At 45.8% G+C, this 12,389-nt stretch overlaps 1 protein-coding gene across 1 annotated transcript; it reads right to left on the reverse strand.

Moving 5' to 3' along the window:
- Positions 1–92: 92 nt before the first annotated feature.
- On the reverse strand, positions 93–11,114 carry CD40LG (CD40 ligand). The gene is made up of 5 exons (XM_032428388.1): positions 10,874–11,114; positions 8,899–9,030; positions 5,025–5,079; positions 3,155–3,217; positions 93–470 (listed from the first exon to the last, which is right to left on the reverse strand). The coding sequence occupies exons 1-5, from the start codon at positions 11,027–11,029 to the stop codon at positions 94–96; spliced, it is 783 nt and encodes a 260-aa protein (XP_032284279.1). The 5' UTR covers positions 11,030–11,114; the 3' UTR covers position 93.
- Positions 11,115–12,389: the final 1,275 nt, after the last annotated feature.

Genomic DNA, 12,389 nt, shown 5'->3' on the forward strand with positions numbered 1-12,389 from the left:
ATAGGCAGTTCAACAGGGGGTGGTCTTAACTGCTTTGCTGTATTACGAAGACCACCAGCATGAGCTCAGCCGCAGCCTGCGAGGGGCCACTGTTCAGAGTTTGAGTAAGCCGAAAGACGTGAAGCCCGTCCCGTGGCTCACTTGGCTTGGATCAGTCACGTTGACGAACACCGAAGCACCTGGATGCAATTCAAATACTCCTCCCAAGTGGATGGATTGTTGCCCGCAAGGTTTGGAGGAGCTGCGGGTGTTTGCAGCCCTGAGTAAGACTCTCTTGGATCCGCTCGGGGAATTCAGGCAGAGGCTAGCTATAAACGGAGCTTGACTCGAAGTTTCCCGATTGGAACAGAAGGTGACTTGGGCATAGATGTAATAGAGTCCTTGTCTTTTCACGGCCAGCTCTTTCCCATTTTCGAGGGTTACCAGGTTGCTGCTTATGGTGTAGTATCCTTTCGGGGCCCACTGGAGAACTGTAACGGAGAGGGGGAGTTCGTGGTGAGGTGAGGCATGCATGGCTCCCATTCCTCCAGAACAGAGAGTCTAAGGTTCGATACCAGCTTCATATACACGTGATAGCTGGGGGCTGACCGATCGGCAGGGGCTTCACAGTCGGATGGAGCTGGGTTCCAATCCAGACTTTAGTCAAGCTCGCGCCAAGACCCTCAATCGCCCTGAGCTTTTAGTTTCTCATCTGTGACACGGGGCTAGTATTACAGAGTCTCTCAGAGACTTGTTTTGAAGATTAAATACAGCAACCGGGCACAGTGAGTTTCCTTCTTCCTTTAGAGCGTCTAGAGCCAATTTGCCCTTGAACTTCAAGTGTGAGTGATTTCAAAATTCCATGGCCTAAATAAACTATGCACACTTATAAGACATTCGGACAAAATCCTTGCTGATACGAACACTGCTATCTCGCCTTCCTTGGATCTTACAAAGTCAAAGACTTGCCAGTCTATGTAGCTCAGCCTCAGCTGACAAAAAGAAAGACCCCATTTCTTCCTACCTGCGCATGCTGTCGCAAACCCGACCTGCCTCCCACAGCAAGGACTAAAATTAGGCAAGGAAGTATGAAAATGAACCTGTCATTTCACTGTGTGTTTTGATCTTCCATTGTAGTGGGCGCCACCAACTTGAAAGTACCTGTGTTCTTGTGGCTAAACCTGAGTACCCACCAACAGTGTGCCATTTTCTCGGTGGAGATGTTGAGTGGGTTCAAAGTAGTGTGTGCACCCGATTTCAAATCTCAGCTCCCACAGCCAGCTAGACTGCCGGGCGTGGGGGTTGGGGAGAAGTGAAAGTATCGATCATTTGCTTCCTTGAGCCCTTTTTAAAAATTCCTATTTGGCGATCTATCAGGGTGTGAGATTCAAGCTGTTAAGATGCATCCTCTAGTAACAGGAAAGGCATCCCGAAATGTCTGACATTTCTTGGCCCTCCGGACCACTCCAGAAATGACACTTCCTTATGATGTTTTCACTTTCAGGCCATTTGAGAAGCCAAGGGCAGGTTCTCTTTCAGTCCACTAGGATTATCTCTGTAAGTCCTTACCTAATCTTTGTCCTTGCTGTGGGGTGCAGGTCAAGCTTGTGGCAGCATGACCAGGGAGGAGTGGGGGGGTTAGGACTGGGGGGTGGTGAGGGATGTTGTTGTCTTCACACCTGATCCCCTGTGGACCTCCTGTGAGGCGGACCGAAATATGCTGGGACCATATCAATCTTGGACTCTTTGGCAGAATCTGAGGCCATGAAATCTATCCCAAGGGCAAGGATTTCTGCGCCGGTGGGCAAAGACCAGCGGGAAGCTACTCTTCTAAGTGGTGTCTCTGTTGAGGTCATGCAATCCGGGTGTGCAAGTGTCATGTGGACCGCCACCCCGGACAAGCCACCACAGCTGGGATGTTCTCCCATAAGTGTATTTTCTGAGAATGGCTACCTGGCAGGATTATTAAATATGGTAGGAATAACTGGTATTAATGAAGGGCTTTCTGCGACTCTTCTGACATCTAAACTATAGTAAAGGAAGCTGAGTAACGGCACCTTACATTTGTCTAGCACATGACAGTATGACCTTCTTCCACATCAGCTGATTTGAGGCTGAGGGTCACCCTGTGAAGTAAGTGAGGCGGGACATGGCAGTAAAGGGACTCGCCCAAGGTCACCTAGCAAGTGGTAGTCATGGTTCTAGAATCTCAGTTCAAAAACTTCCTATCCAGTGCTCTTCCTTCCGTATCATGATCCGTGATAACCATGTATGTGTTACGCCCACTGAGAAGCCCAAGCCGCCTCAGAGATGAAGTGGTATCTCCTCTTCTCTCTCTTTGTCTCTGTCTCTGTCTATCTCTCTCATTGTATGTGTGTTTCACTCACACACACAGACACACACGCACACACGCACTGTTTAGAACTCCTTTCTGGAACACTGTGCTAAATTTTTCCAAGACTGCTCTGATGCCCTCAGACTGCATTTATCTAGCGAGGGGGTTTCGTGCTCGCGGGCATGTTTCCATCCATTTATCAGATGCGACACGTTCTCCAGCACCAAGGTACGGGTTTGGGAAAAAAGATCTAAGAGCTAGAATGATGGCAGAACGTATATGGAAATAAACTTATTCAGAGTTGAAAAGATTACAGTATGTCGTCTGCTGTTACTTCATTGGAAAATCTAACGTCCTGGCACCTATTGATCTTTGCAGAATGATTTTACCTTTAATTTCCCTGAGGTTGGCCCCCGTGAGGCTGGGGTTAATCATACAGGGATTGACAGATGGCAGGAAGTACCCCCTGAGGCCCATTTACACACAGCGAAGAGGGGTTAGCATGAGGGATGCTCCCAGCCAGGAGGTCACTACCTGCCATCTCTTCTATGTTCTCAGAATAATGGTCCCTCTACCCAGCAATTCATCATTTAGAATCAGCCATTGAGCAAGAACATAATGAGAACATCGGGATTGCTTCCCACCTCCTTTTGTCCCTTCAAGTCCCATCTGTGCATCTGAGCTCACTTGGAAGACAAAGGAGAGCATATGAGAGGTGTATGGGTGGGTTGGTAAATTGGGCCCCAGAGGAAGAGAGGAGCCTGCCTGGTCATTAGGCTGTCCTGCTTGCGAATCCCAGCCTTCCCGCCCAGGTGACCGGCTCGGAGGCTTTGGACTTACCGGACACTGTGTTAGTACTGGCCTCACTTATGACGTGGGCTGCAATTTGAGGGTCCTGATCACCTGAAATGAAACCAAAAGCCAACTGTCAGGCCAAAGCAATACCATACTGCCCACAGAACTATCTGGTCTAGTCCTATAGCTATGTCATAGAGACAGGGCGTAAGTAGGTTACACAAAAGGAAGAGTACAACGGTCCGAAATCCCTGTCACAGGGGAAAGCTGGTTTCTAGAATCTGAACAACTGAATTGGCTCTTTGCATTGATCCCATTCTTCTAATGGTCGTTCAGTACCTGACTCCACTTCACCTAGATTGACGCAGGCTAAAACTCCTGGTCTTGGCGAAACGTATTTTGAATCTTGCTGTTAGAAACAGCTCCTGGCCATTGGGAACCTCACTGGGCCCCAAGGGGGTGTCTGCACACTTAGCTGGCCAAACTATTGTACCTCATGCAAAAACCTTGTTCTTTAATTAGATGTGCCGATATCCCATGTGCGGAGACTGTGTGGAAGTTTGTTGTTTTTTTTTTTTTCCAAGAATGAGCCTGCTGTCAGACACTTCGTAGGTGCCCTATAAATATTGAATCAAATTGCATGACCTAGCTAACCAGTTGTGTTGTTGATCCTTTTCCTGAAGACTGCAACACCCACGTGCCCCATTTCCTCAAATTTCACTGTAAGTCACAGACAACATGGTACCACTCAACACATCTTACAGTCATTCTGAAGACGAAAACTTCATGGAGATCAGATGGCCCATTGCATCCAGAGCAACAGTTAAAGCAAGCTCTGAGGACTCTCTTTGCCTCAGAAAATAGTCTCTGTATCTCTGTATGGATATATTTCTTTTATGTATTAATAAGCCATAGCATCGTTTTCACTGACGTTGTGAGTGACACTCGCCTGCCAACACTCCATCTCTCCCATGCTCAGCTGCTCGCTCACTCCAGGCATTATTACTGTGTTTGGGGTGCTAAATTCCAGGAGGAACGGGGAAAGGAGAAGCCCCGGAAAGGGTCATGGGAGGAACAGTAGAAGACAGTGGGGAGGTTTAGCTTGGAGAAGAAAAGGCTGGGGGGCCATGATTGCTGTTTTCAACATCTGGACAGCTGCTGTCTAGAAGAATTCTACTTTGCTTAGTATGGCCCCAAAGAGCAGAACTGGGTCCAGTGAGTGGAGATTATAGGAACAAATTTCAACTCCAGAGGAGGACAGACTTCTCTCTGAGTAGTACAGTAATCTTATTATAATTACTAGAGCCATTCAAAGTTGGACCAGGATGATGAATGAGCTAGAAGGTGCCTAGGCGTGTTGGATCAGAGGCCAGATGGTTGTGAAAGAGATCCGTGCTCTGTGGGTGACGCTGCGTTTGAGAACCCTTCCTTCCAGTCAAGATCCCTTCCAACCCTGAGATGTTGGAGGTGTTCTGATGTGGAGAACAGGGCAAAGGATGGAATGTTGTCACACAGAATCATTCCTCGATCGGAAACACTCCACTGGCCAAGGTTCCCCACCCAAAGCTATTATCACCGAGCGATGAATGCCAGCGATGACTTTCTTGTCATCTTATCCTCTGTGGGTGGCACCAGGCTGTATGGTTGCTTTGATGAAGATATTGAAAACAGTGGCATTTCTTCATCCTTGGAATGGTCAGCGTCAAAGGAACACAGCCTTGCCCATACATGTGCACATACAAAGCCTTCCCAAATCACAGGTGTTAGAGAAGGTGTCCATTTGGCCATTGTAGTCCTGTTTTATTTCCAGGGCTAGGAGTTCCCTAATTCTAACAACTGGGTTGTTCAGTGTGATCAGCCTAAAACTTCCTTTTAGGTTTTAAGTATTCACAAAAACTGATAAATAGCAACCTACCTTTTTGCATCGCAACGCTTTCTTCTTTCTTCACTTCTTTGTTTAGCATTATCTCCTAAAATAAGAATCAGTGCAAAAGGTCATTTTGACAGGAAATCTGGTGTGGGGTTTTAGAGGTATCATTCATTTGGCATCTGTCATGACTCTATTGCCTCTTCCTGGTGAGGATTATCACATGGACTTAGATCCTGTCATTAATTCCATCATAGCGATTGGGAGCCCGTGGCTCTGACAGATGAGCTGACAGCCCAGAAAGCCCAGGGGTGAGCCTGGAGGCAGGATCGGGGCCCTATTATCTCCACTGCAGTGCTCTCTCCAGACCAGAGGCTGTGACGCTGACCCCTCCTATGACCCCAGTCTCCCTGCCTTTGACGGGTATCGACAAATAATTCTACCTTGGGAACTGGTATATAGAATATTATTAAACATAAAGCAAGGCGTGTATCTATTAGAATAAAATTGGTCTGAAATCTCTTAGGAAAAGGTAATAGTACGTTTGACCTTGGGAAGAAATTTCAGACTACGAAGAGACCCTCAGGCATTTTTTATTGTCTTGTCCCTGTCGAGGGGATGAGGAGATTCTCTTGCAGTTGGTCGCGTTGTGGAGCCTGTATATATTTAGAATAATCAGCATATAGGAAACCCAGGTAATCTCCCAATGATGCTGGTGTTCAAAGGCAAATGCAACACTTCTTAAGTGGTTTCTTTTCACTTAGCAACTGGGGAAGGTCACGGGCATGGCCATCAACACAAGCAGGAAGGGAATCAGGGCTACGGCTGCCATTTTAAAGAGACTGAATACAAGGCCTCGAGGGCTTAGCAGGCTGGTGCGAGGTCACCCAAGAGTCTGAGGCTGGAGCCAAGAGCAGAAACTCTGAGATCACGTTCAGAGGCCAGCTTAGCTCACGCCGTCACTCTGGGCTCTAAATACAAGTGCGGGGCACAGTAGTATTTCCCCCTCTGATAACCAAAGTCTTGAGCGCCTTCCCATTACTGGACTCCGTTTCCTACAGGGCCCTTCCTTTCCTTCCTTCCCCAAAAGGAATTAGTGTTGGGACTGTTGAGCGTCCCCGGTAGGCTCAGCTCGGTTGCCAGATGTGAGGGTGAAAGTCAGGGAGCCCTACTGGGGAGCCTGCGCCTCAAAAAGCTCACAGGGGCCACAGGCCTTCAAGTTTCCACTTGAGCTGAGAAAGTGCGGCGACAGGAAAATGTTTGTGAGACAGCCAGTAAACAAATGAGTATTTAGTGTCTTCTCAAAAATGGAGTGTGATGATCGAGGTTGAGATACTTTTAGACTACGTGGTTGCACTGGTGTCAGGGTTTGGCCAAGATGAAAACGTGAAGTCAGCAAAGTTTGTCTTTTATGTGCCCAGCCTTGCCTTTCTGTGAACTTTCCCTCAGCCACACTCCCCAGAGCCCTTTTTTTCTCCCCTTCCTTCACTCCCCACCTCGACTGAAGGACTTTTCAAAGTTGACTTTCAGAAAAGTCTCAGATTAGTGATTTCTTTCTTACTGGGAAGTCTATGCGGCAGGTATGGACAGGTTGACCTTTACCTTGAAAAGGAAATGCTTTGACCCCCATCAAAGACATCTCAGGCCCCGGGGGAGGGGGACAGACGACCCTGGAACTGACCAGTCTAGCGGGGTGGCGTGATTTTACTGTGACATTACACTCTTCAAGACGCTGCCTGCACTTACCCGAGCATAAGCCCCAAATTCCATCTTCCCCTCAAAGTGACAGCTTGGTACTACCTGCCTCAGGAGCTAATGAGTTACTCGTCACTAGAGCTGTCCCAACAGAGCGTGGTGACCACTCGGTAGGGGCTGTGGGGAGAAGACTGAAGTCCTGGGTTGATCATTGGATCCGGTGACTTCTAAGACCCCTACAAGTCCTATGATTTGGAACCCCCACATTCAAGCCTTTGGTTGTCCTGGCCCAGGCAGACCGTGAAGCCCAGAAAGAAAGCCCTGCTAACACTCACTGAGAAGATGAAAATCCAATTTGGGGTTACTCTGCAGGTGGCCGGCTGGATTAAAAAAAAAAAAAAAGTCGTCCAAAATATTGTTTAGAATGAGAAATTTAGGAGAATGGATATTGGAAAGAGGGTCAGTCTTCGGGGCAGGACTGAGAAGCCGGAGGACTCTGTGACACATGGCACTGACTAGGATCCCGCCCCTGTGGCAGTAGAAGCGAGGGGCTTCCTCTGCCTTACGTCAGGAGCCCTGGTTGACAGGCCTGAGAAGGTCTGCCTTTCTAGAATATGGAAATTTGGAGCTGTCACTTTTTTCGTGCAAGCATAAGCAGAGAGGCCAAGCCCGCCAGTTTCCCTTGCTCCTCTCCTGGGTAGCTGATTTGGGAAGTTTTACGTATCTGACCTGAAATAAAGCCATTAGAAATTGGCCGTTGAACAGTAAGACTCTCAGTAAGAAAGAGAGAGGAGGGGGAAAACCAGCAGCACTCTCGCTGCAAGACTGATCATATAATCACACAACGTCAGGGCAGATAACCTCAGCCCTCTCATTTATAGATGAGAAAACAGGCCCGGGGACATGAGGCCATTTGCCCGAGGTCACATGGCCAAGGACATTAAATATCCAATAAATATTTAGATTAATAACTGTAGTTCTGGAAGTGACTTTCTGCACATTTAAATTTGCAACACCTCCCAATACCCTAGAGTACTGGCCAGAATCCTCGGACAACCAGAGAAGCTCAACTCATTTCCAAGCTTGGCCAATGAAGAGGAGTCTTCATCTAGAACCTAGATGAGTGTAAAGAATGCAAAAGCCAGCAGCAGATTTGGGCTGAACTCTGACTCTTGTAGGTGACACAGGACTAGGCTGTTAGCGTCTTTACCGTAGGAGGACGGGAATAAGCTCAGAAATAAGATCTTAAGCCCTTTACTCCCAGGTTAAATGATAACATTATTTATATGCGAGAACTAACTGCTGTTGGTTTATCCAGATTACCCCCCCCCCCACCCCGCCTCCTATTCATGACCCCAAAGTGAGCTGAGGGCCAAGGGTATTCTGCTCAGTGTTCTGAGAGGGGAAACAAGCAGAAAGACTGATGTTCTGCTTCAGGAGAAAGAGCTTCTAGACTCCTTGTCCGTGATGATGGAATTCATGTTGTAAGTGCATCCTCAGTAAGCACTCTAAGACTTCTTGTTTGCAGTACCTATTCCAGGCCCCAGAGACTGCAGTGACTCCTAGCTGGGGCCTCTGTCCACCTCAGGGCTTGGCCGGCCCTACAGTGGACTGGCTTCATGAGCAAGTGGTGTTCTGTGGGGTCTGATTTGAGTGGCACCGAGAAAGTCCATCCCCCTTTCCCCACAATAAAAGGGAAAGATCTCGCTTTCATGGCACCTGAAATTCTGTCACGAGAGAAGCGTTCATTTGTGTGTGAGAGCCCCAGCCTTCAGAAGTCCCTACTACCCTCAGTAAGGGCAGGCCCGTACCCTGTGGCCAGCCAGTGATTCTCGCTCCCCTGGGAAATGGGGACCGGACCATGGGTCCGCAGTGACAAGGCAGCAAGGTTTGGATGGAAAGATAGGGAAATGCCAAGGGCCAAACTCGGTGTGTTTCATAATGTTCAGAGGGGCAGCTGCGTGTAGTATCCCCAAGAGAGGCTCTCTTGTTCCTCTCAAGAACATTCCTATGAATGTGCACACTTCCAATTTCCCTTTCCCTTTCACATGGGATTTTGGTTTCATTTTTCCTTTTTTTTTTTATTGGATACATATACCCATGTATATATGTATGCACATATGTACCTATGTCTACAGAACTTCTACATCGTCAGCGTTCATTTCCTGACCTAGCAAAAGCAGTAAAACGTTTCAACGACCCTTTCATCAACAACTGAGCTCCTTACCTTGAGAAAGGCTTCAAACCGGCTTTTAATTTCCTCACAGTTCAGTAAGGACAAGGACCCCTCTCCTTTGTTGCATTTCTGTAACGTTTTCATGAACACAAAATCTTCGTAAAGATTCCTTTCATCTTCTATCTATTTGTGAAATAACATGGACATGAGAAACATAATTCTGGAGAAGGCGGCTACTTATGTCTGTCCCTGCAATCACTTCCATGGCATCAGTAACAAGAGGAGGATTTTGCAGATATAAATGGGGAATAAAAGTTATTATACCGGATTATCATTATTTGGTATCAGCCATTAAAAAATTGACAAAAGCCAGCAATTAAAATGTCCTATTACCCGAAACTCTAGGTAGAAATCACAGCTATTCTAATAAAATTTCATTACAAAGTGTACATTTTGCCCATGTGTTATAGCAGCAATATTCGAGAATGATCATACTCGTCATTGCTCTGTAGTGATCGGTCATTGTGAACCCAGAGTCTAAAATCGTTTTCCACTGAGCTCATTTGCCCACTTCATTTTAGTTGGTGCTGCAGTGTGTTATAAAAAGAAGTTAATTTGCAATGTGTGTCAATTAACTAGAGTTCTAATTACATCTCTCTCTTTTTAACTTTAGTATTTGTGGAAAACATTTGCATTTTTAAGGAAACCATCTTTCATTCCCAAAGTTAACGAGAGAGATTTTATTTTCCAATGTCTTAGAATAATTAAATGTATGGAATTCACTTGTATAATCAACTGAGTCTGGACCATTTTCTTGTTTTAAAATGAAATTTTTAAATTCAAAACAAGATCCACCTAGCCAGTGGCTTCCACTGTCATTAAGAACACACCTCAATGCTTTGGTAGATGTGGTCGCCGCGTCCCCCCGTAGAGGCTAGGCTTAGGTCCAGGCCAAACACAAACAAACAACCAGACCCAGAACCCTGCTCTTTACTCAACTAAAATCAGAGTAACCCAGTGAATTGCCCCAACCATCACTGCCCCTCCTTATCCTGATGAAAAACTTCATGGCGTTAATTCTAGGATGGGATCCCAATAGAGGGCATTCAAACATCCCTGAGAAAATGCAGTCTCCAGATGTTGTACAGCCACAATCCCCACGTCCAGACTTATAGGAACAGCCAGATAATTCATCAAATTTCTCCTTTTCATATATGATTGATGTTCTGTCAGTTACAGCCAATAATGCCCCTCAGTGGAAATGGGTAAACACACTGAAACAAGATAAATCCCAACAGGTATTTTGTCCTAAGGATGCAAAACTACCTCTTAAATTACTCTACGTTTTGTTCCTGTAAGTCCAGCCACTTGAGAATGTAAAACATCTCAGAGGGAAACTGAGCAGCTTGCAACTACAATCAGTGTTTGAAGAGTTATAGAGAGAATGCCGCTTTCACTCTAAGACTGCAAATTCCGGACTTATCCGTGTCTGTGCTCATCTGAAACACTAGGAAGTTCCAGATCAAATTCATACTCTTCTTCTCTAGTTAGCAGTTAAAAAAAAAAGGCGTCTCCATCAGAAAAACAAGTTTACTTCTTAAACAAAACTTTAGCAAAGAATTATAGCTAATGCCCACCTAGTGCTCACTTTGCGCAGGGCTCCGCTCTAATCTTGCTATGAGGCTAAATTCATTTAATCTACGAGGTGGGTACTATTATCTTCCCCGTTTCTCAGATGTGGAAGCTGAGGCACAGAAATATAAAATAACTTGCCCAGGATCGCAGAGCTAATAGGGGGCAGAGTCAAGATTGGAACCGAGGCAGTCTGACTCCAGAGCCCGAGCTCTCGACCCAAGACCAGAGCAGGAGACCTTACTAACTAGATGACAAGCATTATGCCACGAGACCATTTTGGCTATGTGAACTCCCACCACTGTCCATCATCTGGGTAGACCTAAAACCAATCAACCCGCAAATCAGTGAGGACCCCCAACTTGAGTTAACAAGGGCTCCTGGTTCAGCTTACCTTGTCCAATCTTCTGTGAAGATACACGGCAAAGAGTGCTGACCCAATCATCTGGGTGATGAGAAAAACAGTAAGTAAATACATAAAAATTTTCATACTGACGGGTGGTCCGGTGGCCACAGATCGGGGAGCGGTTTGGCTATATGTTTCGATCATGCTGTGTTAGAGTTGAAATGCTATCTTCAGACCGAGAAGGTGGCAGAGGCAGCATGAGAACACTGTCAAAGTGGCCACCTTACTCAGGATTAGTTAAGAGCACACAATCGTTGCAGCCCACACTTCCTGGAAAATGTGCTTCGTAGTCTTCTCTCCCAGCAAAAAAAAAAGTTACGTAAAGGTTTTGCTTTTTTTTTTTTTAATTATACCCATATCATTCACTTCCAGGCTTTCCCTTTTGTTAGTAAAGAAGAAACAAGTCTCTTCTTCCATACATTCATTCTTGCCTTGAAATGTCATAGACTTCTTAACAGAGAATGGCGATATTTTCCTATTGCTAGTTTCCTGGGTTCACCAGTTTCAAGGAAAGTGACAAATGTGTCCACCAGCAACAGACTTATTTCAATTTCAGTCTTAATAATACAAACCGGGAACCTGGCATATGGGGAAAGAAACGAATGTCAACAAAAGTTTGGATTGATTTTTATGACTGGTATACCCCCAGCTAATTGCTTCTTAAGACTTCTTTAATCTTCAAACCCAATGAAATCCCAGCAGCTTTTCAAGTCTACATGGTACGAAGCAAAAAGGAGTGCTGACAGTTATTGAAAAAAAACATTTAGCTGGACAGGTAATTGAAAGAACATAAATTTCTCAAGGGTCAAGAGAAGGAGGGTCTTGAAGGAAATGGGTCCAAAACCCTGGGATCGAGGTTAAAGTCGGAATCTTCGCTTGACTTGGCCAAATTGCTTGTCTACACTATTCCAGTCTGTCAGATAATTCCTGATGCTGATGTAATGGCTCGGAATAGAGAGAACAGGCTCCAGTTAAGAGACCTGAATTCTAGTTCTTGTTCTACCAACAAATGGCTATGGACCTCAGGCAAATCACCATAGGCTGCTGCAAAGATCAAATAAAAATGTGCACGAAAGATCTTTGAGACGTGTTAAGCAATAGACAACTCATCCTGAATTTAGGGGATTTGTTTAGCCAAAGATAAAGAGTTTTCCAAATAATTGCCACCTCCTTACATACTAGTAAAAAACAAAAGAACAATAACAACATCAAAAACACCCCAAGTTTTGACAACGAACTGAATCATTGAGATGTGTAGGATTATGCATTTCTCAATGGCTTTTGTGTCGTCTTATCAGATTGCCTTCGAAACAAAAGCAGCCGTGGAAATCCCTACCCCACATCCCAACCTGGTCTAGAAACCATGATAAGATCACTTTGGTGATTCCTATAAAATTGTTTTGAGAGACAAATAGGAAATGTAACACAGTGCTCTATCTGTATTGTTACCACCTGCTCTCTTCCCCTCCCACGCGCCTGCATCCTGTCCTTGGGCCCAGAGCTG

The sequence above is a fragment of the Phoca vitulina genome, unplaced genomic scaffold (assembly GCF_004348235.1).
Source record: "Phoca vitulina isolate PV1807 unplaced genomic scaffold, GSC_HSeal_1.0 scaffold39, whole genome shotgun sequence".
Taxonomy (NCBI): Eukaryota; Metazoa; Chordata; class Mammalia; order Carnivora; family Phocidae; genus Phoca; species Phoca vitulina.